This window comes from Chrysemys picta, chromosome 22, assembly GCF_011386835.1.
Source record: "Chrysemys picta bellii isolate R12L10 chromosome 22, ASM1138683v2, whole genome shotgun sequence".
Classification (NCBI taxonomy): domain Eukaryota; kingdom Metazoa; phylum Chordata; order Testudines; family Emydidae; genus Chrysemys; species Chrysemys picta.
The window spans coordinates 22,554,642-22,581,790 of record NC_088812.1 but is presented as its reverse complement, the minus strand read 5'-3'; the positions used below and the strand labels follow the sequence as shown (position 1 = coordinate 22,581,790).

The following is a 27,149-nucleotide window of genomic DNA, read 5'->3' as shown; positions in this document are numbered from 1 at the left end:
AGATACAAAAGGATCTCAGGAAACTGGGTGACTGGGCAACAAGATGGCAGATGACATTCAGTGGTGACAAGTGCAGAGTAATGCACATTGGCAAACATAATCCCAGCTACACACACAAACTGGTGGGGTCTAAGCTAGCTGTTACTACACAAGAAAGGGATCTTGGAGTCATCGTGGAGAATTCTCTGAAAACATCTGCTCAATGTGTAGCGGGTGTCGAAAAAGCCAATAGAGTGTTAGAAACCACTAGGAAAGAGCTAGAGAATGAAACAGAAAATATCATTATGCCTCTCTATAGAGCCAGGGTATGGCCGCACCTTGAATACGGCATGCAATTCTGGGTGCCCAATCTCTAAAAGGATATATAAGAATTGGAAAAGATGCAGAGAAGGGCAATGAAAATGATTAGGGAGCTGGAACAGCTTCCATATGACGAGAGATTACAAAGATTGGGACTGTTCAGCTTGGAAAAGAGACACTTAGGGGGGCTATGATAGAGGGCTGTGACATCATGGGAAAGTGACTAGGGAAGCGTTATTTACCCCTTCACACACTGCAACAACCAGGGGTGATCCAAGGAAATTATTAGGCAGCAGGTTTAAAACTCACAAAGGGAATTGTGAAGCCCCAAAGCATAACAGGGTTCAAAAAAGAATGAGAGAAGTTCCTGGAGGATAGGTCCAGCAATGGCTATTAGCCAAGATGCTCAGGGACACAATCCCATGCTCTGGGTGTCCCTAAACCTCCACCTGCCAGAAGCATCGGACACTGACCATTGTCAGAGACATGACACTGGGCCATTGGTCTGACCCAATGTGGCTGTTGGCCTGTTCCTCCTAATCCTCCCCCTATATGAGGCCCGTGACAGGATGAAGGCCTAGGTGCTACAAGCCCCTGCCTAGGGCCTCAGCTCCTGGAATCATGTCAGGATGGAGGGATTTAGACCGTTCTCCCTTCTCACCCCTGGGCAGGGCCCAGCATGAGAGCTAGGCACCATTTTTATTCCACTTCAGCCCAATGTGAGCCCCAGTAGCTCCCAGCAGATCATGAGGTCGCCACCAGCCTCTGGCTGCAGATGAGAAGAGACCTCCAGTGGTCCCAGCACAGCTTTTTTTGTGTGTGTGTGTGTGTGTGTGTGTGTGTGTGCACACCTCAGCCCTCTAGTCAGTGCACACCCAGAATTACACAAAGAAACGAGTCAGTTTACACCGGCACACGTTCTGAGTCCAAGGCAGCTGTATTCCACACAAGGTCGCCCTCCGCATCCCGTGTAGCTCTGAGGGCCCTCTCCACTTACATGGCCACAACCACACAAGCATCGCAAGGTGCGTCTAAAGCCTCCATTCGCCAGGCCGCCCAGCCCACATCTGGAGGAGACATTCTCAGCCCCATTTCACAGCAGGGTCGGCAGAGCACAGCCGGGAGCAACATCACCTGGAGCTAAGACCTGACTCCCAGCCCCCTGTTTTAACCACTGCCTCCTCCCCCATAGGGCACCAAAACCGGCACCGCTGGGTTCACACAGCGATGGGGGGTTCAGAGCGGGCGGGAAACATGAGCGGGCGGGGGCCCGATGCAGGTGGCGGGGATCGCAAGGGAGAAGGTGCTTGCACTGCGAACAGCAAGTTTGTAAATATGAAGCAGTGGTGAGCAGGGGGCAGGGTGGCACTGGCAGAGCGTGGAGCATCTCCACCGCGGGAGAAATTTGCCCCTGTGTGAAGAGGGAGCACAGGAGCCCTCTGGGCTGTAGGATTGCCACGTGTCCCGTTTTCGACTGGAACGCCCGGTCGAAAAGGGACCCTGGCGGCTCCAGTCAGCACCACTGACCAGGCCGCTAAAAGTCCAGTCTGTGGCACAGTGGGGCAAAGGCTGGCTCCCTGCCTGCCCTGGCTCCACGTGGCTCCTGGAAGCGTCCGGCATATCCGGCTCCTAGGCCTAGAGGCGCTGCCCCCGTCCTGAGCACCAGCTCCACAGGTCCCATTTGCCAGGAACTGTGGCCAATGGGAGCTGCGAGGGTGGTGCCCACGTGTGCAGGCAGCATGCCGAGACCCTTTGCCTCTTTGCCTAGGGACCAGACATGCCGGCCACTTCTGGAAGCCGCCTGAGGCAAGCACTGCTTGGCTGAAGCTTCCTCCCAGAGCCTGCACCACTTCCTGCACCCCAGCTCCCTGTCCTAGCCCTGACCCCCCTCCCGCACCCCAAATCACTCATCCCCAGCCCCACCCCAGAGTCTGCTCCTCCAACCGAAGCCTCCACCCACTCCCACACCCCAACCCCCTCGGCCACAGCCTGGAGCTTGCACCCCCAGCCGCACTCCAACCCCCTGCTCCAACCCAGAGCCCCTTCCTGCATTCTGAATACCTCAGCCGCAGCCCTCACCCCCTCCGCACCCCAGCTCCCTGCCCCAGCCTGGAGCCCGCACCCTCAGCCAGAGCCCTCATCCCCTCCGCACCCCAGCCCCCTGCCCCAGCCTGGAGCCCGCACCCTCGGCCAGAGCCCTCACCCCCCCCCCCCCGCACCCTGGAAGCAGGTGCTTGGGGCGGCCACTCCGGAGAGGGGCGGCACATCCAGGTATTCGGCGGCAATTCGGCAGACGGTCCCTCACTCCGCCTGGGAACGAAGGACCTCCTGCCAAATTGCCGCCGCAGATCGCGATCGCGGCTTTTGTTTTGTTTGGCTGCTTGGGGTGGCCAAAACCCTGGAGCCGGCCCTGCTCCTCCAGGGTAATCTTGAGCTCTTCTGCTACTCTGATAAACAAGTCTTGAAAGTGAGTGAGCTCATGAGTAGCGGGAGGTGGTGGGGGTACCATGGCATCTTGTGGTGTTATCGCTATAGAAGAGGTGTGTGGGGCAGTGTCCTCTGTGGGTGTGGCGGCCACTTCAGGTCTTATCTGGGTTTCCGTGTAATCAGGCAGTGCGGCAGGTCTGACAGCTTTCCTCCGGGCAGCCCGCAGAAGACCTGAGTGTGGTGTGGTGTAGATCCATGGACCCCAGTGTGGCCATTGCCCCGTGGGGGGTACAGGTGGTCCCATCCAGGGATTGCCATACCAGTGTGGATAGCTTTGAGGACATGGAGATCATGCTGTAATGTGTCTCCCAGTTGTAGGTAAGTGAGTCTGGGGAGAGTATTGAGAGGGAAACATCTGGTCATCGTATTCCTCTTCCTCCTCCTCATCCTCCCACCCTTCATTGGAGGGGCTTGAAGTGGTAGGGGAGTACTGAAGGTAGAGTGCTAAAGGTCTCGGTGATACACTGGTGCCAAGAAGAGGAGAGTCGGGAGCATGGGACACCCTTAATTCCTCTGGCTGTAAAAACTGTGGTGGAGCTGACTGACCAGGAGTCGGTGCCAATGTAGCTGGTGGAGGCAGAGTCTTCTCGGGCATCTGCTGGCACCAAAGGGAGTCAGGGGGCGCAAGCTGGCTCTGTGGAGTAGGAGCCCCTGAGGTAGGCACTGCAAGGGAGGCTGGAGACCTCAGGGGGCTCGATGCTGAGAGCAGTGGCTGTAAAAGCAGCACCGCAAGATCAAAGGACGGTGCTGCAGCCGCTTGTTCTGTTGGCACCGTAGCAGCTCTCGGCACCGTACTGACAAAGGTGGCCGCAGCAGAGCTGAAAGAGGCGGGCAACTGGAAGCCGTGAGCCTCGGCACCATGTAGTGGGGCAGCCGACTCACGGTTGGTGCCTGAGGTGCCTGCCGCGTGGAAAGTGCTCAGCCGCGGAGCCAGAGGTAGTGGAGACCAGAGAGACGGTTTTAACTTTTTCCCCGAGGAACAACTCCTAAGGGGAGAGGAAGCTGGCCGGTTTTTTTGCTTTCCTTTTGCCTCTGGAGGGTGTCACAGAGGTTTGCTGGCCAGGGTCAGACGCAGGTCGGAGGGAGTTTTCCAGGAGCAGCATTTTAAGCCTGAGCTCCCTGTCCTTGCGGGTCTGCGCTTTCAATTTGTTACAGTGGACACATTTTGGGGGCTACATTAGCTGCACAGTTGATGTGAATGCTGGTCTCCAGGCAGGTGGCTTATTGAGTCAGACACTTTGTGCCTTTCCTTTCCCACTCACTGCATAGCAGGACAAAGCCCACAGGGAAACTGAGGCACACTGCTCGTAAAAATATTGCCTGAATTTCCACATCCACACAAGTGCTCCACAGGGCGAGGGCTACTCTCACCTGCCCCGTTCAGTCCTCCGGAGCGTGGCTGGTGCTGCCTTGGACTCACCTGCGGCCCGTCTGGAAGCCTGGTCTGGAACATGCCTCTTCCCATAGGTGCTGGGTGTCATGATTGGCGTTGGTGTTTCCATGTTGCTCGTCGCCACCTTGATCCTGGTGCTGGTCCGCAGGCGGCACCTCAAGAGTAAGTGCCCATCTCTGCAGGGAGCAAATCTGATCCCTTTCGCAGCCGTGGCTCTGGCATGCTGCTGTCCATCAGGCCATCTTGGGCTTAGTGTCTGCAGGCTGGATAGGCAGTGAGACCGTAATAGCTAGAGCAGGGGGCTCGCAACCAGGACTCCTGGGTTCTCTCCTACTGATCACTGCCTGGGCAAGTCCCTTCACGGCCCTGTGCCTCAGTTTCCCAACATACAAAGGGATTGTGAGGGGTATCCAGGGACTGGTTGGGAAGGGCATAAAGCTCCTGGGGTTCTTTGAGGGCAGCCCAGCTTCATGGGGCTGGAGTGGGGGGGTGGGGGCAGGCAGAACTCTGCCATCTGTACCCCCAAGGCCTCTGGACCACTCCCTGGGCTGGGAGGTGGGTTGCAATGAGGAGCGCAAGCAGGGAGTCAGATTGGTGGGGAAGGGGGCAGGCTCCAACCCTTGCTGGGGTGGGGCCCTGGGGTCCCTGCACTGGTAACCTTTCATGTCTCCCTCTCTCTCTCACTGAGGTTCAGGCTCAGGAGACGCCCAGTATCGATTGTGCAAGCGGGACAAAGTGCTGTTCTACGGGCGCAAGATCATAGTCATAGAATAGCAGGGTTGGAAGGGACCTCAGGAGGTATCTAGTCCCACCCCCTGCTCAACACAGGACCAATCTCCAATCATGCGCAAGGGCTGGGGCAGAGCACCGTGTGCTGGCCCAGGCTGGGGAGTCAGTGGGTGCTGGCAGTGAAAGCGCTGATGGCTCTGCCTGCTCCGGTGTAGTGCTCCAATCCCTGTCCCCTCCCTGCCCCGCTGAAGGGCGTCTCTGGAGGTAGTTCAATTTCGCACTTAGACACTGGTGTTGGACAGGGTGGTGGCTCCCGGCCAGTGCAGCCAGGGGCTCCGAGCTGCAGAGATTGTCCTGCCACAGGGTGTTCAGCCCTGGCCGTGGCCTGTGCCCCTGTGACCTGGCCCCATGGCACCTCCCCCAACCCATGCTCCTCATCTGCCCCTGCAGCTGAGGAGTACGAGCTCTGGCAGGTGAATCATTGCAGGTGGGCCTGATCTCCTGGTCTTCCTCCCTGTCACAGAGCCACATGCATGCAAACCATTGAAACTCCACAGAAAACAAGAGAACCCCCCACTTCGTCACAAGCTCCCACTCCCCCATTCATTGAGATGTGGGGCGGGGGGATGACTGACGGAGCCCGCCTAGTCCGCTGGGCTCTGGGTGGGTGTTCTGGCCCATGTGATGCAGGAGCTTGGGCTGGGTCCCAAGAGCCCCTCATGACATGAGCCCCAAGTCCCTGCCATGAGTTGCTGAAGGCTTTGCTCCCCTGCTGCCAACCATGACCCGCCCTTCCTTGCAGGGTGCTGGGCCATTTTGAGAAGCCGCTGTTCCTGGAGCTCTGTAAGCACATGATCTTCCAGCAGTTCCAACAGGGCGAGTACGTCTTCCGGCCCGGCCAGCCCGGCACCAGCATCTACGTGGTGCAGGATGGCAAGCTGGAGCTCTTCCTGACCCAGCAGGTGAGCGGGCATGTCCCAGCCCACCCTGCCGTGTCCTATCTGCCCAGCAGCCACCAGCGACTCCTCCTGCTCCAAGCCAGCTGGGGAGGCTGGTTGTGGCCCCAGTGCTCTGCACCCCTTGGCTGGGCGGTCCCCTGCACCAGGGGACACATTGAGGCAGAGGGGCATACAGGACGCAATGGCTGAGGCTAGCTGCCAAGCAGCCCTGCCCTTCGGGATCACTGTGGCTGTAGGCTCCCCTGGGGCTGCCTCCCTTCCAGGGAGGGGCTCATGGAGCAGGCTTCCACAGAGCCTGGCGTCAAGCGAGTTCTGGTGGCAGGGATGGCGAGGGTGGGTGATGGGGCCCCCTAAGGAGGGTGTTGCTGTGTTGCAGGACGGGAAGGAGACCCTGGTGAAGGAGGTGTTCCCCGGGGACAGCGTGCACAGCCTGCTCAGCATTCTTGACGTCATGACGGTACCAGCCCTGCCCCTCCACCTCCTGCTGGCCTGCTGGCTCCGTCCACCCATCCCACTCCCCCGCCCCTCTGGTGCTGGAGTGAATAGTCCAGCTCATTGAGTGACTGGCAGCCATGGGCTCCCCCCAGTTCTGCTCATGCCCCTCAATCCCAACCAGCAACCCCCTGCTCTCCTAACCCTGGGTCCCTAACGAAAGGCTAAATCCGGGTAGGGCCTGTGGGATGTGTGTGCTAAGCCCACCTGACCCCCCATCCCATGATGGGTTTGCAGCCTGGGTCCGAGGTGGTGACATGCCACCATCACCCTGCCCTGTGCTTGCCACCTTGCCCCACACCTTTCCTCCACAGGGCCTGGGTCTCGGCCTTGGCTGGCTGCTGGGCTCGGGTGAACGTGGCTGTAGGCTGCTCTTTGGACCTTTTGGCCTGAAGCCATGGGGTACCCCCCGGATCCCTGGCTGTCCTCGGCAGTGCCCCCCACTGGTAGGCTGCTCTACCCGAAGGAGGAGGCCGGGACACCCCAGCCTTGGTGCAGGGACCCATGGGCACTCGGTTCTAACACAGGGGCACCAGCGGCCGTACCGGACAGTGTCTGCGCGGGTGGGCGAGGACTCCACAATGCTGCGGCTGCCGGTCGAGGCCTTCTCTGCTGTCTTCGAGAAGTACCCCGAGAGCCTGGTGTAGGTGGTGCAGGTGAGTGCGGCCTCGGCTCCCATCGCACGTGCTGACGCCCTCCCCTCCCCCGCATTGTGCCGCATGCTCAGACTCTCCCCTTCCCTTCCAGATCATCGTGGTGCGTCTGCAGCGGGTCACCTTCCTGGCCCTGCACAATTACCTGGGGCTGACTAATGAACTCTTCAGCCCTGGAGCTGGGCAGTGCTAGTGGGAAGGGGTCCCTGGACTCCCTGGTGCAGCGGAGCCACCCCCACTTACCCCGCCCGCTCTCCTGCTGCTCATGCCTCCCACGCAAATGGGGAGGAGGGGAGAAAAGTGGTTGCTGCAAACCTGGCTTTGCTCCCCACCTCCTGCTGGGGTTCTGCCCTGCTCCCCAGCTGTGTTTGAGGGTTGGGGCCTGGGGCGGGGAGCTGCCCTAATGGCAGCAGGCAGGAGCATGGGGGCCGGCAATGCCACTTTCTGCCGGGCCGCCGCCCCTGATGCGCTCTCTCTGACACTAGCGGACATTGTCCGGAACATGGGCGTCAAGACGGTGGTTGCCATAGACATGGGCAGCCAGGACGAGACTGACCTCTGCAACTACGGGGACAACCTCTCAGGCTGGTGGCTGCTGTGGAAACGCCTCAGTCCCTGGGCCCAGAAGGTTAAGGTGAGCCCTGCCCTGCCCTGCCCTGGGGGCTTCCGAGCCCGAGAGCGCCCCCCAAGGGGAACCTGCCCCATCTCTCCTGCTGCCTCCGGGCACCTCACCCTGGCCACCTGTGTAGAACTGATAAATGAAATTGTTTTTAATTGTTCACTTTTTCAATGTAACTTCATAAGTCAAGTTTTATGAATGAATCCACATTCATTTTATATCAATGTAACTTCATAAGTCAAGTTTTAAGAATGAAACCACATTCATTTTTGAATGAACCACATTCATTCATATAACCGGTTACCCCAATAACTGGCTAATTGATTTTGAAGCCGCTTGTTGAGCTCCTGCGGTTAAGTCCGCTGCTGCTTAGCTCAATGAAGCTGCTTGTTAAGCACTACAGTTGTTCAGCCAGCTGCCTTGGTAAGTTTCAATATCAATCTGATTCCTGTTTAAGTCACTGAGACTTGCACTCTTTCAGTATCTCAGTATTGTAACTTCTGTTCACCATTCATTACACTTGCCTACATTCAGGGCCGGCTCTAACTTTTTTGCCACCCCAGGCAAAAAAGAAGAGCGCCCCCCTGCCGTAACACCCTCCCCCCCCCCGAGCATCGGGCTGCCGAAACCCCCGCCCCCCCCCCGAGTGCCGCGCCGCCCAAACCCCCCGCCACCTCCAGCACCGCCACGCCGCCCAACCCCCCCCCAGTGCCGCGCCGCCCAAATCCCCGCCCCTCCGGACTGCCGGGCCGGGCTAACCAAACCCCCGCAGTGCTGGGTCGGGCCGAGCTGCCCCCCCCCACAGTGCCTCGCTGCGCCGGGCCGCCCAAACCCCCAAGCGCCGTGCTGGGCCGCCCAAACCCCCACCCCCGCCAGCGCTGCGCCGCCAAAGGCCCCCCCCACCCAGCACCACGCCGCCGAAACACCCCCGCGCTGCCTGGCTGAAACAAAAACAAAAAAAAACCCTCGAGCGCCTCCCGCCACCCCAACAATGGCCGCCCCTTCTGAGGTGCCGCCCCAAGCATGTGCTTGGTCGGCTGGTGCCTAGAGCCGGCCCTGCCTGCATTGTAACTTCTGTTCACTGTTTGCCAGATTGTCATTCAAACCCCATTTTAAAAGGCTTACTCCATTTTGTAAAAAGCTTGCTGCTGCACCCGTCCCATGCTGCAGGCCGGGGGGGCATGTGAGGGGAGGCAGGCAGGCCCCACCCACCCAGGGCTGTAATAGCTAGAGCAGGGGGCTCGCAACCAGGACTCCTGGGTTCTCTCCTACTGATCACTGCCTGGGCAAGTCCCTTCACGGCCCTGTGCCTCAGTTTCCCAACATACAAAGGGATTGTGAGGGGTATCCGGGGGCTGGTTGGGAAGGGCATAAAGCTCCTGGGGTTCTTTGGGGGCAGCCCAGCTTCCTGGGGCTGGAGTGGGGGTGGGGGCAGGCAGAACTCTGCCATCTGTACCCCCAAGGCCTCTGGACCATTCCCTGGGCTGGGAGGTGGGTTACAATGAGGAGTGCAAGCAGGGAGTCAGATTGGTGGGGAAGGGGGCAGGCTCCAACCCTTGCTGGGGTGGGGCCCTGCGGTCCCTGCACTGGTAACCTTTCATGTCTCCCTCTCTCTCTCACTGAGGTTCAGGCTCAGGAGACGCCCAGTATCGATTGTGCAAGCGGGACAAAGTGCTGTTCTACGGGCGCAAGATCATAGTCATAGAATAGCAGGGTTGGAAGGGACCTCAGGAGGTATCTAGTCCCACCCCCTGCTCAACACAGGACCAATCTCCAATCATGCGCAAGGGCTGGGGCTGGGGCAGAGCACCGTGTGCTGGCCCAGGCGGGGGAGTCAGTGGGTGCTGGCAGTGAAAGCGCTGATGGCTCTGCCAGCTCCGGTGTAGTGCTCCAATCCCTGTCCCCTCCCTGCCCCGCTGAAGGGCATCTCTGGAGGTAGTTCAATTTCGCAGTTAGACACTGGTGTTGGACAGGGTGGTGGCTCCCGGCCAGTGCAGCCAGGGGCTCCGAGCTGCAGAGATTGTCCTGCCACAGGGTGTTCAGCCCTGGCCGTGGCCTGTGACCTGGCCCCATGGCACCTCCCCCAACCCATGCTCCTCATCAGCCCCTGCAGCTGAGGAGTAAGAGCTCTGGCAGGTGAATCATTGCAGGTGGGCCTGATCTCCTGGTCTTTCTCCCTGTCACAGAGCCACAGGGTCTAGCCTATGCCTCCCTCCCCCCCCGGAACCAGTCCCTTTGGGAGTGCCCCCTTCAGTGTGATGGGTCTCAAGGACGACACAGTTACACCCAGCCCTGTCTGTCTCTCTGCAGCAAATTTGGCTGAGCCAGTGTGACGGGTTGGATCACAGAAACCCCCTTGGGGTTGCCAACTGATGTGCCAAGACTACTTCTGCCCCTGCTATCCTGCCCTGGCAGCTTGGGACTTCAGTGCCCTGTCTGGTTTGAGCCAGACCCAGTAGCCTGCTGCAAACCCAACCCAGGTCTGAACCACGTCCCCTAACAGCTGTAGGCTCAATTGAAAACAGGTTAGGAAGTGTTCCTGTCTTGAACACTCAGATGCTTAACTCCCAGTGGGGTCCAAACCCCAAATAAATCCGTTTTACCCTGTATAAAGCTTATACAGGATAAACTCAGAAATTGTTCACCCTCTATAACACTGATAGAGAGATATGCACCGCTGTTTCCCCCCCCCCCCCGGTATTAATACATACTCTGGGTTAATTAATAAGTAAAAAGTGATTTTATTAAATACAGAAAGTAGGATTTAAATGGTTCCAAGTAGTAACAGACAGAACAAAGTGAATTACCAAGTAAAATAAAATAAAACACGCAAATCTATTTCTAATACAGTAATGCAACTGAATACAGATAAAATCTCACCCTCAGGGATGTTTCAATACGTTTCTTTCACAGACTGGATGCCTTCCAAGTCTGGGCACAATGCTTTCCCCTGGTTCAGCCCTTGTTCCAGCTCAGGTGGTAGCTAGGGGATTTCTCATGATTGCAGCCCCCTTTTTCTGTTCCACCCCCTTATATGGCTTTGGCACAAGGCGGGAATCTTTTGTCTCTCTGGGTCCCCACCCCAACCCCCCAAATGGAAAAGCACCAGGTTTAAGATGGATTCCAGTACCAGGTGACATGGTCACATTTCCTGTGAGACTCCCAGCCTTCATTCCTCCCAGCCTGATTCACAGGAAGGCTGCCTGCAAACAGACCTATCCACAGTCAGTTGTCCTGGTTGATGGGAGCCATCAACATTCCAAACCACCATTAATGGCCCACACTTTGCATAATTACAATAGGCCTCAGAGTGATATTTCATATTTCTAGTTTCAGATAAAAGAGTGATACATTTATACAAATAGGATGACCACACTCAGTAGATTGTAAGCTTTGTAATGATACCTTACAAGAGACCTTTTGCATGAAGCATATTCCAGTTATATTATATTCACTCATTAGCATATTTTCATAAAATCATGTCTAGTACAAGGTCCCAGCCAGACTCCTGGGGGAGGCCTGTGCTGTGCCCTTAGGGCACTATGCTCGGTGAGGCAGGGAGCCTGTTCAAGCAAAGGGGACAGTTTATTACTCAGCTGGCACAAGGGCTCCGAGAGATCCTAGCTTAGTACAGAGAAGAAAAAGTGAAGAGCGAGTTCAGGCTGACCAGCGCCAGGCCTCCCTCAAGCCAAGCTGTTGTAGGAACCGTTCCTTTCCCGGCCCCTTTGTCTGCCTCAGGTCAGCTCTGTGTCTCTGGGGACACGTCTGCACTGCAATGAAAAACCCACAGCTGTGAGGCTGGGCCCGGGCCAATTGACTTGGGCTCACAGAGCTAAAAATCACAGTGTAGGCGTTTGGGCCCAGGCTGGAGCCTGGGCTCTGAAACCCCATGAGGGGGGAGGGCCCCAGAGCACAGACTCCAGCCCGAAACATCTACACTGCAATTTTTAGCCCCGCAGTTTGAGTCAGCTGACCTGGGTCAGCTAGGGTTGGGCCATAGGTCTTTTATTGCAGTGTAGACATAGGCTCTCCCCCGCAGCCACCTGGTTTTGTTCTCTGGACCAGCCACGCTGTGCTCACCTGCCTCGGAACCAGGTGTCTGTCTCCGGATACAGAAATGTTGATTCCAGCCCAGAAAGTCCTAGCAACTCTGCTCAGATCCCTGGCCGGCTCTCCCACGGCCTACGGAGAGAATGAATTCTTTCCCCCAACGGGCAGTGGTGCCAGGGTGCTAGGTGCAGAATGATGCAGACAGCTCATAAACACCGTACAGAGCTTTGTCACACTAAGTAACAGCAGTGGGGTTAGCAGCCAGGGCTGGGCGTGTGGCTGTCTGCCCCGGCAGCCAGGAGCTGGGCCCTGCCTGGAGGGAGGGACAGGCTCAGCATGCGAGGTCCCTGGGAGCCTGCCCCGAGGGGACAGTCTGGCTGATAACAGGAACCTATCCAGGCCCATGCTCCAAAGGTGCGGAAAGTGTTTTCAAAGAACTAACATCCCAGCCTCTGCCAGCCCCTCTTCTCCCTGCTCCCCCCACCCACTTGGCCCTGCCTGGGGGCAAAGGGGGGCAGCGCTGGCCCAGACACGGAGAGGGGGGTGTTCATGGGTCAGTTTGGGATGCAGGAGCAAGTCTCCTGGTGCTGGTTGTCTCTGCAGGGAGCAGTGAGGGGGAGCTGGGGCAGAGCTGGGGGTGGGGAGTGAACTCCAGCTGGCACCAGTGGCGGGAGATGGGCTCCTGTGGGGAGCACACTGCAGCCCAGCTGGGTCATGGTGCCAGGAACTGGGGCACAGCAGCAGATAGCTCTGCCAGAGCCTGGACCTGGGGAGGGTCCTGTGGGGTCACTAATCCCAGAGAAGTGAGCAGGGCCCCGTCCCCACCACTGGGAGTCCTGTCCAGCAGCCCCTCACTGAGCTGCTTGCTGAGCGGATTGGGGCGAGGCAGTAGGGTGCTGGGCTTTCCCAAGGCCTCTGCCCCAGGCCCATCATCTGACTGCCTGTGAGGATTCAGGGGGGCAGGGAACCAGGCACCAGGAGCTGGGAGGGCTGGCACTGAAGCGGGGTGACCTGCAGGAGAAGGCCAGTTCCATGAGGACTCCCCTATTGTGTCTCCTGCCTGGCTCGCTGGCAGCACGTGGTTGGCTGAGTACCAAATCTCCTCACCCAGATGGATGGCTCCAGTGGGCGCTGTCCGTGGGAGTGGCTGGTGGCTTACCTGGACTGTCTCTGCAGGTGTCCCAGTCCACCTCCTCCCTTGTGGACACAACCATCTCCAGCACCTCCCGGCCCCGCATGAAGAAGAAGCTCAAGATGTTAAACATTGCCAAAAAGTAAGTGGGTTCGCTCGTCCTCCATGGTGTGAGACAACTGGGGCTGGCCCAGCCCTGCCATGAGGGGTAGTGGAGGCACCCATGTTCCCAGCCCTGCTGCGGGAGTGGGTAGTGCACCTCCCCTCCCCCACAAGCCATTAGCACTAACTGACCTCTCCTTGCTCTGCAAAGCAGCTGCACACCAGCCTGGACACCAGCCTGGAGAACCCACCCCCAGAGCAGTTGACCGGCACCGGACCAGCCTGTGGCATGGTGCTGCTCAGCTCCCTGGGTGGGGCCCTTGGGCCTCCGGCCCCTGGCATGAGTGAGTGCCATGGCTCAGGAACAAGTCCTGCCTCCTTGATGCATGATGCAGATTCTCTTCTTCCCTGGTGTGTGGGGGGGAATCTGCCCCTGCAGGCAACTCTTTGGTTGGCCCCGTCTATCCCCTCTCGTCTGTCCCTGTGCCCAGGATCCTGCGCATCAAGAAGGAGCTGCCCATCCTGCAGCTGAAGGAGCCGCTGCCCTCAGTGCTGGAAGCGGATCTGACTGAGTTTGACGTGGCCAACTCCCACTTGCCGTCCGAGGTGCTGTACATGCTGAAGAACGTCCGGTGAGTGCCCCCAGGCAGCGGGGCCCAGAGCCCAGGCTCCGCTGCAGCCACGTTTCCCCCTCCCCGCAAGCAAGCTTGAGCGAGGGTGGGCACCTCCGAGGTACGAAATCCAGGAGACCCGGGATGGTCCCGAGCCCATGACCTGGCCAGCTGGCTGTGTGTAATGGAGCGCTCTGTCCGACTGATTTCCCAGCACGGTCCTGGGAAAACCTGGACACCGTGTGAGCCTGTCAGATCATCTAGTCCAGTGGGTCTCAACCTTTCTTCATTTGCGGATCCCTCTGGACATTTTGAATGGAGGTGCGGACCCCTTGGGAAATCTGTCTGTAGATACAGCTGAATTCTGTTCAGTTTGTTTTAACCTGTCCTTTGCGGACCCCTTAGGCATAGTCTGTGGACCCCAGGGGTCTGCGGAGCACAGGTTGAGAACCACTAGTCTAAGCTGTGCAGGCTCCAGCCCCGTCGGACCATAGGTGGGAGAGCTGCCGGGAATGCTCTGGAGCAGCAGGAATGGTGGCCCTGGTTCTCCAGTAGGGGGCGCTCTTCCCTCTTGGCTGATACAGAGCTAGTGCTCCATGGGGCAGGGCAGCTGGAGGCAGCCTCTGTCGGGTGTGAGCAAATGCCCTTGTGGGCTCGTGGTGGGACCCAGCAGAGTGTTAGTCCTGGCTGAGTCCTGGCAGTGTTGCTGTGGGGCTATTGCATCAGACAGACTCTTCCCCAGAAGTGGCTGTGTTTGGGGTCAGGGGTGACAGCTTGTGGGCACTGGGATCCTGGAGCACGGTAGTGTCACTGGAGGCTTGACCCTCTGGGGCAGCTCTGTCACGGACTCACAGACCGTGCCCACTCTTGGCCCCGTGAGGGGTGCCCCTTTCAGTGTGACAGCCCTTCTCAGGGGTCCACTCTCTCGGGGTCAGGCCCCTCCACCTCCTGGGCCGCACCTATCTGAGCCTTATCATGTCTGTCTCTGCCGTGGGCCCCCTCAGGGAGTCCACTTGCTCTGGACCCCCGGGGCCTCCACCCCCTAAGGGGTTGATGCAACCCTGTTCTCTAGGCCAGAGTGACTCTCAGCCAGCATAAAACAGGAGGATTTATTGAGAATTGAACAAAGTACAGGAAACTCTCAGGGCCTCAGGCCTGCCTCCCTCAGCCCAGCACATCCCAGTCTCTCTGCATCCAGGTGGGCTCTGCCTGCTCCCCCTCTCCAGCCCAGAGCCCCCCTGCTCCCAGCTGGGCATCTGAGATCACCGGCCCCAGGCCCCACCTCTGTCCATTGTCTTCTCTCCAGGTAAACAGGCTCTCCTGCTTCTGTCCTCTGGCTGGAACCGGATGGTTAGGTCACTGGGTCCTCACTCTGCAGCCCATTGTCTGCCCACTGGCCAGAACCGGCTGTGTCTCCTCAGCTGGGCCTCCAGGTCACCAGATCACCAGTCGCTGGGGTATCCATCCTCCAGGCCATCGGCTGGGTCCCCAAGTCCTCTCTCCGGTCCTCTGCAAAACACACCCCCTCTCCCCTCACCTTGTTAAACCAGTAATACCCAGGGAAACTGAGTCCCACCCCCTCCACATGCATGCAAACCATTGAAACTCCACAGAAAACAAGAAAACCCCCCACTTCGTCACAAGCTCCCACTCCCCCATTCATTGAGATGTGGGGCGGGGGGATGACTGACAGAGCCCGCCTAGTCCGCTGGGCTCTGGGTGGGTGCTCTGGCCCATGTGATGCAGAAGCTTGGGCTGGGCCCCAAGAGCCCCTCATGACATGAGCCCCAAGTCCCTGCCATGAGTTGCTGAAGGCTTTGCTCCCCTGCTGCCAACCATGACCCGCCCTTCCTTGCAGGGTGCTGGGCCATTTTGAGAAGCCGCTGTTCCTGGAGCTCTGTAAGCACATGATCTTCCAGCAGTTCCAACAGGGCGAGTACGTCTTCCGGCCCGGCCAGCCCGACACCAGCATCTACGTGGTGCAGGATGGCAAGCTGGAGCTCTTCCTGACCCAGCAGGTGAGCGGGCATGTCCCAGCCCACCCTGCCGTGTCCTATCTGCTCAGCAGCTACCAGCGACCCCTCCTGCCCCAAGCCAGCTGGGGAGGCTGGTTGTGGCCCCAGTGCTCTGCACCCCTTGGCTGGGCGGTCCCCTGCACCTGGGGACACCTTGGGGCAGAGGGGCATACAGGAAGCAATGGCTGAGGCCAGCTGCCAATCAGACCTGCCCTTCGGGATCACCGTGGCTGTAGGCTCCCCTGGGGCTGCCTCCCTTCCAGGGAGGGGCTCATGGAACAGGCCTCCACAGAGCCTGGCACCAAGCGAGTTCTGGTGGCAGGCATGGCGAGGGTGGGTGATGGGGGCCCCTAAGGAGGGTGTTGCTGTGTTGCAGGACGGGAAGGAGACCCTGGTGAAGGAGGTGTTCCCCAGGGACAGCGTGCACAGCCTGCTCAGCATTCTTGACGTCATCACGGTACCAGCCCTGCCCCTCTACCTCCTGCTGGCCCCGTCCACCCATCCCACTCCCCCGCCCCTCTGGTGCTGGAGTGAATAGTCCAGCTCATTGAGTGACTGGCAGCCATGGGCTCCCCCCCAGTTCTGCTCATGCCCCTCAATCCAACCCGCAACCCCCTGCTCTCCTAATCCTGGGTCCCTAACGAAAGGCTAAATCCGGGTAGGCCCTGTGGGATATGTATGCTAAGCTCACCTGACCCCCATCCCGTGATGGGTTTGCAGTCTGGGTCCGAGGTGGTGACATGCCACCATCACCCTGCCCTGTGCTTGCCACCTTGCCCCACACCTTTCCTCCACAGGGCCTGGGTCTCGACCTTGGCTGGCTGCTGGGCTCGGGTGAACGTGGCTGTAGGCTGCTCTCTGGACCTTTTGGCCTGAAGCCGTGGGGTACCCCCCAGATCCCTGGCTGTCCTCGGCAGTGCCCCCCACTGGTAGGCTGCTCTACCTGAAGGAGGAGGCAGGGGCACCCCAACCTTGGTGCAGGGACCCATGGGCACTCGGTTCTCACACAGGGGCACCAGCGGCCGTACCGGACAGTGTCTTCGCAGGTGGCCGAGGACTCCACAATGCTGCGGCTGCTGGTCGAGGCCTTCTCTGCCGTCTTCGAGAAGTACCCCGAGAGCCTGGTGTGGGTGGTGCAGGTGAGTGCGACCTTGGCTCCCATCCCACGTGCTGACGCCCTCCCCTCCCCCGCATTGTGCAGCATGCTCAGACTCTCCCCTTCCCTTCCAGATCATCGTGGTGTGTGTGCAGCGGGTCACCTTCCTGGCCCTGCACAATTACCTGGGGCTGACTAATGAACTCTTCAGCCCTGGAGCTGGGCAGTGCTAGTGGGAAGGGGTCCCTGGACTCCCTGGTGCAGCAGAGCCACCCCCACCTACCCCGCCCGCTCTCACGCTGCTCATGCCTCCCACGCAAATGGGGAGGAGAGGAGAAAAGTGCTTGCTGCAAACCTGGCTTTGCTCCCCACCTCCTGCTGGGGTTCTGCCCTGCTCCCCAGCTGTGTTTGAGGGTTGGGGCCAGGGGCGGGGAGCTGCTCTAATGGCAGCAGGCAGGAGCATGGGGGCCGGCAATGCCACTTTCTGCCGGGCCGCTGCCCCTGACGCGCTCTCTCTGACACTAGCGGACATTGCCCGGAACCTGGGCCCCAAATCAGTGGTTGCCATCGACATGGGCAGTCAAGACGAGACTGACCTCTGCGACTACGGGGACAACCTCTCAGGCCAGTGGCTGCTGTGGAAACGCCTCAGTCCCTGGGCCCAGAAGGTTAAGGTGAGCCGAGCCCTGCCCTGCCCTGGGGGCTTCCGAGCCCGAGAGCCTCCCCCAAGGGGAACCTGCCCCATCTCTCCTGCTGCCTCCGGGCACCTCACCCTGGCCACCTGTGTAGAACTGATAAATGAAATTGTTTTTAATTGTTCACTTTTTCAATGCAACTTCATAAGTCAAGTTTTATGAATGAATCCACATTCATTTTATATCAATGTAACTTCATAAGTCAAGTTTTAAGAAAGAAACCACATTCATTTTTGAATGAACCACATTCATTCATATAACTGGTTACCCAATAACTGGCTAATTGATTTTGAAGCCGCTTGTTGAGCTCCTGCGGTTAAGTCCGCTGCTGCTTAGCTCAATGAAGCTGCTTGTTAAGCACTACAGTTGTTCAGCCAGCTGCCTTGGTAAGTTTCAATATCAATCCGATTCCTGTTTAAGTCACTGAGACTTGCACTCTTTCAGTATCTCAGTATTGTAACTTCTGTTCACCATTCATTACACTTGCCTACATTCAGGGCCGGCTCTAACTTTTTTGCCGCCCCAGGCAAAAAAGGAAGAGCGCCGCCCTGCCGTAACACCCTCCCCCAACCGAGCACCGGGCTGCCAAACCCCCCGCCCCTCCCCAGTGCCGCGCTGGGCCGCCCAAACCCCCCGCCACCTCCAGCGCTGCGCCACACCGCACAACCCGCCCCCCAGTGCCGCGCTGGGCCACCCAAATCCCCGCCCCTCCGAAGCGCCAGGCCGGGCTAACCAAACCCCCAGAGTGCTGGGTCGGGTCGAGCTGCCCCCCCGACAGTGCCTCGCTGTGCCGGGCCCCCCAAACCCCCACCCCCGCCAGCGCTGCGCCGCTGAAGGCCCCCCCCACAGCACCACGCCGCCGAAACACCCCCGCGACAGCCCTAGGTGCAGGCAGGGTCCCTTCCGCCACAGCCCCTGCCTCCCAGGGCTGCTGCCTGAGCATGCGGGCCTGCCTTGGCAGCCAGTGGCTTCCCTCAGGCTGGCTGGGCACAGTCACTCCTGATGCCCCAGTGGCAGTTGCTGGGATCCGGCTCCGGCCACTCAGCTGGAGTGAGCCAGCTGGGGGGGGGGGGGGGGAGGAGTCAGACCTGCAGAACGTAGGAGAGACTGTCCCTTGCAGCCCCCTGCCCCAGGATGCTGTCCCAGGTGGGGCTGATCCACCCCCTTGCAGGACACTCCTGTTTTTCCCCACACACATACAGGTGCTCGACATGGCGGAGATCCAGTCGCGTCTGGCCTATGAGTCGTGTGTGCGCCAGCTGGAGGTGGTAAAGTCGAACTCCTACTGCGAATATATTTGCCTGCCCATCGACCGCTTCAAAACCATGGACTTTGGCAAGTTCGACGAGATCTACGTGAGTCCAGATGGCCTGGGCCACGGGGATGGGGAATGTGGGAGGCTCTGATTAGGGGGTGGGGGGAGTGTCTGTGCTCGGCTGGGGACGGGGAGGTGGGAGGCCCTGATCTGGGCCCTGGACTGCACTGGGCTGGGGGTGAGAGGCCATGATCTGGAGGGGGAGAGGAGTCTGTGCTCGGGCAGCGGTGGGAGGCCCCGATCTGAGGGGGCCGAGGGAGGGTCTGTGCTCAGACGGGGGTGGGGTGGGTGGGAGGCCCTGATCTTGGGAGGGGGGTCAGTGCTCAGCAGGGTATGGGAGACTGGGAGCTGCGCTTGGCTGGGGGTGGGAGGCCCCGATCTGGGCCACTGGCTGTGCCCAGGTTGGGGAGGGAGAGGCCCTGCTTGAGGGGATGGGTTGGAAATCTGATGACCACCCTTGTGGGGAGCAGTCCCCCAGCTGCGTTGGAGCACCCAGGGCAAATCCATGTCTTGCTCTGCAGCGGGTGCTGCCTGGCCTGGCCAGTCCCCCCGCAGCTGGCTGGAAGGAGTGGGCCCCTCATCCTGCCCATCCATCTCATGCAGGACGTGGGCTACCAGCACGGCAAGGTGATGTCCAGAGGCTGGAGCCGCGGCGACATCCTTGAGAAGATGGTGAAGGACCGGCGCTCGGCCGACTTCTACGAGAGCAAGCGCATGGATGTGAGTGAGGGGGCAACAGTGGGGCATGGGCCAGCAGGGGATGGGTAGCTACAGTTTGTGCCTCATCACACTCCAGCCGCTTAGCTTCCTTTTGTGCCAAGCTGACGTTCCTACAGGGTCCTGGCTGTGGCAGCCCCATGGCGCAGCGCCAGTGCCTGAGGCACGGGAACAACCACCTCAGCCCTGGTGCCCCAAGCAGTAGGGCTGGGGGCTCCAAGGGGAGTGGGGGGGGCTTGGCAAGGAAGTGCCCTCCCTCATCAGTGCAGACCCCAGTTCCAGCAGGGGCCGCCATGTGGCTCCGGTCCCTTTGTCCTTAGGCCAAGCCCCTTTGCAAAGTGGGGGATCCCCTCGGGGCTGGACTCAGAGCCATGGGGTGAGAGCCTGACCCGCACCCTTTGCCACAATGCCCCCCACTCCTTGTCCTCACCCACCGGAGCCCTCCTGAACCACCCGCTCTCTAGTTCAGCCCACATAGCACTTCCTCCCTGTATCCCAGCCCCCCAGGGCTACCTGGCAGGGGCATCTCTAGCCTGGCTCTCACCCCCCCAGGTGCTGACTTGCCCCAGCGCGGGGTTCACTGATCTGGCTGAGATCATGTCTTGCATCGAGCCGGCCAAGAGCTACCTGTCCGATGGCTACGCTGATGGTGAGTTGGGGCAGGGGGCGCGACGCAGGGCTCTCTGCCCATGTCACTCCAGTAGGATTCTGGGGCCCCAGCAAGGCTGGGGGAGGGGGGCTAGGATAGAAGTGGGGGCTGCAGGTCGGGATTGAGGGGCACCAGGGCCAGGCCAGGAGCAACTGCCAGCCCCATGTGTGCTCCCATCCCAGGTGAGGAATCTGACTACCTGACAGAGTACTAGGAGGAAGGGCTGGACCCCGCACGGGGAGAGGAGGAGCTGAGTGGACCCACACTGAGGTATTTGAGACTGTAAGCTCTGGTCTCTGCTCCGTGGGGAGGGGGTGTGCTGGGCCCAGCTGCTTCTCCTGGGGCCCTCTCCAGATGGGGGAGCTGGCCGAGGTGGGGCTCCGTCTGTGTCACTGTTCTGGCAGCTGTAGGGAGCGCTGGTCCCCGATGCTGCTGCCCATGCTCCAGGGAGCAAGGGTGGGCCTGGATTCCCCAGCCTCTGAGACCATGCCCCCCTTCCCTGCACAAATATTGCAGGCTCCCCACGAGGTGCTCTCCACACTCCCCCACTCCTGGGGGGTGGGGGTTTCCTGTTCACACCCTCCATGCCAGCTCCTGGACTCCTTGCTCTCAGGCTGTGTCACGGAGTGTGGGGGGACACAGGGCCCGGCACCCCCCGGCTTCCTGCAATTCACCATGACTCTCAGCCAGTCAGTAAAGCAGGTGGTTTATTTAGAAAACAGGGACACAGTCCAAGACAGGTCTTGCAGGCACAGACAACAGGACCCCCTCAGTTAGGTCCATCTTGGGGTCTCAGGGCACCCCAGCCCCCTTGGGAGGTCAGAACCCCGTCTGCCTCCCAGCCATTCCACCAGCTAGCTCTGAAACTCTCCCCCCACTCTTTGTTCGGTTTCCCCGGGGAAAGGTGTCACCAGGGCCGGCTCTAGGCACCAGCAAAACAAGCCGGTGCTTGGGGCGGCACATTTTTAGGGGCGGCATTCTGGCACGGGCTATGCCGCCCCTAAAAATGTGCCCCGGCCGCCCTAACTCACCTCCGCTGCTGCCGCTCGCACGCCGTTGCTCGCCCTCCCTCCCAAGCTCTCAAACCCGGGAGGGACGGGGAGATCCCGAGCAGCCGCAGCGCGCGAAACAGCTGATTCGTGTGCCGCGGCCCCTGGGGATCTCCCCCTCCCTCCCGGGTTTGAGAGCCTGGGAGGGAGGGGGAGACCCTGAGTGGCCGCGGCGCATGTGCAGCTTCTCCCTCTCCCTCCCTCCCTCCTAGGCTTGAGAGCCTGGAGGGAGGAAGCAGGGTGGGGGATTTGGGGAAGGGGCGGAGTTGAGGTGGGGCAAGAAAAAAAAATGAGGGGGGGGGGCGGCCAAAATTGTTTTTTGCTTGGGGCGGCAAAAATCCTAGAGCCGGCCCTGCCCCTGCACAGACACCCCCCCCCCACAGAGACACAGATCACTCCTCGCCTGCCCACCCCCCCACAGAGACACAGATCACTCCTCGCCTGCCCACCCCCCGCAGAGACACCAGTCACACCCCGCCTGCCCACCCCCACCCCCCACACACACACCGGTCACTCCCCGCCTGCTCACACACCCCCCGCACAGACACTGGGCACACCCCACCTGCCCACGTCCCCGTCCCCCCGTCCCCCCCGCACAGACACCGGTCACTCCCCGCCTGCCCGCCCCCCCCCGCACAGACACCGGTCACTCCCCGCCTGCCCACACAGACACCGGTCACTCCCCGCCTGCCCCCCCCCCCTGCACAGACACCGGTCACTCCCCGCCTGCCCACCCCCCCCCTGCACAGACACCGGTCACTCCCCGCCTGCCCACACACCCCACTGCACAGACACCGGTCACTCCCCGCCTGCTCACACCCCCCCCGCACAGACACTGGTCACTCCCCGCCTGCTCACACACACCCCACACAGACACTGGGCACACCCCGCCTGCCCACGTCCCCGTCCCCCCCCCCCGCACAGACACCGGTCACTCCCCGCCTGCCCACCCCCCACCCCTCCCCCGCACAGACACCGGTCACTCCCCACCTGCCCACACAGACACCGGTCACTCCCCACCTGCCCAACCCCCCCCACCCCGCACAGACACCGGTCACTCCCCGCCTGCCCACCCCCCCCACCCCGCACAGACACCGGTCACTCCCCGCCTGCCCACACCTCCCCCTGCACAGACACCGGTCACTCCCCGCCTGCCCACACCCCCCCGCACAGACACCGGTCACTCCCCGCCTGCCCACACCCCCCACCCCTGCATGGACACCGGTCACTCCCCACCTGCCCAACCCCCCCCCACCCCGCACAGACACCGGTCACTCCCCGCCTGCCCACCCCCCCCCCCCACCCCGCACAGACACCGGTCACTCCCCGCCTGCCCACCCCCCCCCCACCCCGCACAGACACCGGTCACTCCCCGCCTGCCCACACCCCCCCTGCACAGACACCGGTCACTCCCCGCCTGCCCACACAGACACCGGTCACTCCCCGCCTGCCCACCCCCCCCACCCCCGCACAGACACCCGTCACTCCCCGCCGCCCACCCCCCCTCACCCCCGCACAGACACCTGTCACTCCCCGCCTGCCCACCCCCCCCACCCCCGCACAGACACCCGTCACTCCCCGCCTGCCCACCCCCCCCACCCCCGCACAGACACCCGTCACTCCCCGCCTGCCCACCCCCCCCCACCCCCGCACAGACACCGGTCACTCCCCGCCTGCTCACACACACCCCGCACAGACACTGGCACACCCCGCCTGCCCACGTCCGTCCCCGCCCCCCGCACAGACACCGGTCACTCCCTGCCTGCCCGCCCCCCCGCACAGACACCGGTCACTCCCCGCCTGCTCACACACACCCCGCACAGACACTGGGCACACCCCGCCTGCCCACGTCCGTCCCCGCCCCCCGCACAGACACCGGTCACTCCCCGCCTGCCCGCCCCCCCGCACAGACACCGGTCACTCCCCGCCTGCCCACACAGACACCGGTCACTCCCCGCCTGCCCACCACCCCCGCACAGACACCGGTCACTCCCCGCCTGCCCACACAGACACCGGTCACTCCCCGCCTGCCCACCCCCCCCACCCCCGCACAGACACCCGTCACTCCCCGCCTGCCCACCCCCCCCCACCCCCGCACAGACACCCGTCACTCCCCGCCTGCCCACCCCCCCCCCCGCACAGACGCCGGTCACTCCCCACCTGCCCACACCCCCCACCCCCGCACGGACACCGGTCACTCCCCGCCTGCCCACCCCCCCCCCACCCCCGCACGGACACCGGTCACTCCCCGCCTGCCCACCCCCCCCCCACCCCCGCACAGACACCGGTCACTCCCCGCCTGCCCACCCCCCCCCCACCCCCGCACAGACACCCGTCACTCCCCGCCTGCCCACCCCCCTCCACCCCCGCACAGACACCCGTCACTCCCCGCCTGCCCACCCCCCTCCACCCCCGCACAGACACCGGTCACTCCCCGCCTGCCCACCCGCCTCCACCCCCGCACAGACACCGGTCACTCCCCGCCTGCCCACCCCCCTCCACCCCCGCACAGACACCGGTCACTCCCCGCCTGCCCACCCCCCCCCACCCCCGCACAGACGCCGGTCACTCCCCGCCTGCCCCCCCCACCCCCGCACAGACGCCGGTCACTCCCCGCCTGCCCACCCCCCCCCACCCCCGCACAGACGCCGGTCACTCCCCGCCTGCCCACCCCCCCCCCCCCGCACAGACGCCGGTCACTCCCCGCCTGCCCACCCCCCCCCACCCCCGCACAGACGCCGGTCACTCCCCGCCTGCCCACCCCCGCACAGACACCGGTCACTCCCCGCCTGCCCACCCCCCCCCACCCCCGCACAGACGCCGGTCACTCCCCGCCTGCCCACCCCCCTCCACCCCCGCACAGACGCCGGTCACTCCCCGCCTGCCCACCCCCCTCCACCCCCGCACAGACGCCGGTCACTCCCCGCCTGCCCACCCCCCCCCCACCCCCGCACAGCCGCCGGTCACTCCCCGCCTGCCCACCCCCCCCCACCCCCGCACAGACGCCGGTCACTCCCCGCCTGCCCACCCCCCCCCCGCACAGACGCCGGTCACTCCCCACCTGCCCACACCCCCCACCCCCGCACGGACACCGGTCACTCCCCGCCTGCCCACCCCCGCACAGACACCGGTCACTCCCCGCCTGCCCACCCCCCCCCCACCCCCGCACAGACACCCGTCACTCCCCGCCTGCCCACCCCCCTCCACCCCCGCACAGACACCGGTCACTCCCCGCCTGCCCACCCCCCTCCACCCCCGCACAGACACCGGTCACTCCCCGCCTGCCCACCCCCCTCCACCTCCGCACAGACACCGGTCACTCCCCGCCTGCCCACCCCCCCCCACCCCCGCACAGACGCCGGTCACTCCCCGCCTGCCCACCCCCGCACAGACACCGGTCACTCCCCGCCTGCCCACCCCCCCCCACCCCCGCACAGACACCCGTCACTCCCCGCCTGCCCACCCCCCTCCACCCCCGCACAGACGCCGGTCACTCCCCGCCTGCCCACCCCCCTCCACCCCCGCACAGACGCCGGTCACTCCCCGCCTGCCCACCCCCCCCCACCCCCGCACAGCCGCCGGTCACTCCCCGCCTGCCCACCCCCCCCCACCCCCGCACAGACGCCGGTCACTCCCCGCCTGCCCACCCCCCCCCCGCACAGACGCCGGTCACTCCCCACCTGCCCACACCCCCCACCCCCGCACGGACACCGGTCACTCCCCGCCTGCCCACCCCCGCACAGACACCGGTCACTCCCCGCCTGCCCACCCCCCCCCCACCCCCGCACAGACACCCGTCACTCCCCGCCTGCCCACCCCCCTCCACCCCCGCACAGACACCGGTCACTCCCCGCCTGCCCACCCCCCTCCACCCCCGCACAGACACCGGTCACTCCCCGCCTGCCCACCCCCCTCCACCCCCGCACAGACACCGGTCACTCCCCGCCTGCCCACCCCCCTCCACCTCCGCACAGACACCGGTCACTCCCCGCCTGCCCACCCCCCTCCACCTCCGCACAGACACCGGTCACTCCCCGCCTGCCCACCCCCCCCACCCCCGCACAGACACCGGTCACTCCCCGCCTGCCCCCCGTCCCCCCCGCACAGACACCGGTCACTCCCCGCCTGCCCGCCCCCCCCCGCACAGACACCGGTCACTCCCCGCCTGCCCACACAGACACCGGTCACTCCCCGCCTGCCCCCCCCCCCTGCACAGACACCGGTCACTCCCCGCCTGCCCACCCCCCCCCTGCACAGACACCGGTCACTCCCCGCCTGCCCACACACCCCACTGCACAGACACCGGTCACTCCCCGCCTGCTCACACCCCCCCCGCACAGACACTGGTCACTCCCCGCCTGCTCACACACACCCCACACAGACACTGGGCACACCCCGCCTGCCCACGTCCCCGTCCCCCCCCCCCCGCACAGACACCGGTCACTCCCCGCCTGCCCACCCCCCACCCCTCCCCCGCACAGACACCGGTCACTCCCCACCTGCCCACACAGACACCGGTCACTCCCCACCTGCCCAACCCCCCCCACCCCGCACAGACACCGGTCACTCCCCGCCTGCCCACCCCCCCCACCCCGCACAGACACCGGTCACTCCCCGCCTGCCCACACCTCCCCCTGCACAGACACCGGTCACTCCCCGCCTGCCCACACCCCCCCGCACAGACACCGGTCACTCCCCGCCTGCCCACACCCCCCACCCCTGCATGGACACCGGTCACTCCCCACCTGCCCAACCCCCCCCACCCCGCACAGACACCGGTCACTCCCCGCCTGCCCACCCCCCCCCCCCCACCCCGCACAGACACCGGTCACTCCCCGCCTGCCCACCCCCCCCCCCACCCCGCACAGACACCGGTCACTCCCCGCCTGCCCACACCCCCCCTGCACAGACACCGGTCACTCCCCGCCTGCCCACACAGACACCGGTCACTCCCCGCCTGCCCACCCCCCCCACCCCCGCACAGACACCCGTCACTCCCCGCCGCCCACCCCCCCTCACCCCCGCACAGACACCTGTCACTCCCCGCCTGCCCACCCCCCCCACCCCCGCACAGACACCCGTCACTCCCCGCCTGCCCACCCCCCCCACCCCCGCACAGACACCCGTCACTCCCCGCCTGCCCACCCCCCCCCACCCCCGCACAGACACCGGTCACTCCCCGCCTGCTCACACACACCCCGCACAGACACTGGCACACCCCGCCTGCCCACGTCCGTCCCCGCCCCCCGCACAGACACCGGTCACTCCCTGCCTGCCCGCCCCCCCGCACAGACACCGGTCACTCCCCGCCTGCTCACACACACCCCGCACAGACACTGGGCACACCCCGCCTGCCCACGTCCGTCCCCGCCCCCCGCACAGACACCGGTCACTCCCCGCCTGCCCGCCCCCCCGCACAGACACCGGTCACTCCCCGCCTGCCCACACAGACACCGGTCACTCCCCGCCTGCCCACCACCCCCGCACAGACACCGGTCACTCCCCGCCTGCCCACACAGACACCGGTCACTCCCCGCCTGCCCACCCCCCCCACCCCCGCACAGACACCCGTCACTCCCCGCCTGCCCACCCCCCCCCACCCCCGCACAGACACCCGTCACTCCCCGCCTGCCCACCCCCCCCCCCGCACAGACGCCGGTCACTCCCCACCTGCCCACACCCCCCACCCCCGCACGGACACCGGTCACTCCCCGCCTGCCCACCCCCCCCCCACCCCCGCACGGACACCGGTCACTCCCCGCCTGCCCACCCCCCCCCCACCCCCGCACAGACACCCGTCACTCCCCGCCTGCCCACCCCCCTCCACCCCCGCACAGACACCCGTCACTCCCCGCCTGCCCACCCCCCTCCACCCCCGCACAGACACCGGTCACTCCCCGCCTGCCCACCCCGCCTCCACCCCCGCACAGACACCGGTCACTCCCCGCCTGCCCACCCCCCTCCACCCCCGCACAGACACCGGTCACTCCCCGCCTGCCCACCCCCCCCCACCCCCGCACAGACACCGGTCACTCCCCGCCTGCCCCCCCCACCCCCGCACAGACGCCGGTCACTCCCCGCCTGCC

General features: G+C 63.1%; 3 protein-coding genes across 3 annotated transcripts; all 3 read left to right on the top strand.

Moving 5' to 3' along the window:
• The first annotated feature begins 2,730 nt into the window (after positions 1-2,730).
• Positions 2,731-16,947, top strand: LOC135977008 (patatin-like phospholipase domain-containing protein 6). The gene is made up of 7 exons (XM_065575467.1): positions 2,731-3,105; positions 4,255-4,342; positions 12,859-12,956; positions 13,408-13,548; positions 15,386-15,545; positions 15,919-15,999; positions 16,553-16,947. Exons 3-7 carry the CDS (start codon positions 12,919-12,921, stop codon positions 16,835-16,837), a joined length of 705 nt encoding a protein of 234 aa, XP_065431539.1. The 5' UTR covers positions 2,731-3,105; positions 4,255-4,342; positions 12,859-12,918; the 3' UTR covers positions 16,838-16,947.
• Positions 5,039-7,016, top strand: LOC135977144 (patatin-like phospholipase domain-containing protein 6). The gene is made up of 3 exons (XM_065576411.1): positions 5,039-5,871; positions 6,245-6,325; positions 6,888-7,016. Exons 1-3 carry the CDS (start codon positions 5,761-5,763, stop codon positions 7,005-7,007), a joined length of 312 nt encoding a protein of 103 aa, XP_065432483.1. The 5' UTR covers positions 5,039-5,760; the 3' UTR covers positions 7,008-7,016.
• A 152-nt stretch (positions 16,948-17,099) lies between the features above and the next one.
• Positions 17,100-20,835, top strand: LOC135977190 (patatin-like phospholipase domain-containing protein 6). The gene is made up of 5 exons (XM_065576513.1): positions 17,100-17,312; positions 18,536-18,688; positions 19,252-19,368; positions 19,918-20,014; positions 20,197-20,835. The coding sequence occupies exons 1-5, from the start codon at positions 17,100-17,102 to the stop codon at positions 20,226-20,228; spliced, it is 612 nt and encodes a 203-aa protein (XP_065432585.1). The 3' UTR covers positions 20,229-20,835.
• The last annotated feature ends 6,314 nt before the right edge of the window (positions 20,836-27,149 follow it).

Excerpts from the sequence above, each read along its gene's own strand:
- LOC135977008 (XM_065575467.1), top strand. The coding sequence starts at position 12,919 with ATGAAGAAGAAGCTCAAGATGTTAAACATTGCCAAAAA. Across the intron at positions 15,546-15,918 it reads AGCTCTTCCTGACCCAGCAG|GACGGGAAGGAGACCCTGGT; the intron begins GTGAGCGGGCAT and ends GCTGTGTTGCAG. Across the intron at positions 16,000-16,552 it reads GCATTCTTGACGTCATCACG|GGGCACCAGCGGCCGTACCG; the intron begins GTACCAGCCCTG and ends GTTCTCACACAG.
- LOC135977190 (XM_065576513.1), top strand. The coding sequence starts at position 17,100 with ATGGGGGCCGGCAATGCCACTTTCTGCCGGGCCGCTGCCCCTGACGCG. Across the intron at positions 17,313-18,535 it reads CCTGGGCCCAGAAGGTTAAG|GTGCTCGACATGGCGGAGAT; the intron begins GTGAGCCGAGCC and ends ACACACATACAG. Across the intron at positions 19,369-19,917 it reads ACGAGAGCAAGCGCATGGAT|GTGCTGACTTGCCCCAGCGC; the intron begins GTGAGTGAGGGG and ends TCACCCCCCCAG.
- LOC135977144 (XM_065576411.1), top strand. The coding sequence starts at position 5,761 with ATGATCTTCCAGCAGTTCCAACAGGGCGAGTACGTCTTCCGGCCCGGC. Across the intron at positions 5,872-6,244 it reads AGCTCTTCCTGACCCAGCAG|GACGGGAAGGAGACCCTGGT; the intron begins GTGAGCGGGCAT and ends GCTGTGTTGCAG. Across the intron at positions 6,326-6,887 it reads GCATTCTTGACGTCATGACG|GGGCACCAGCGGCCGTACCG; the intron begins GTACCAGCCCTG and ends GTTCTAACACAG.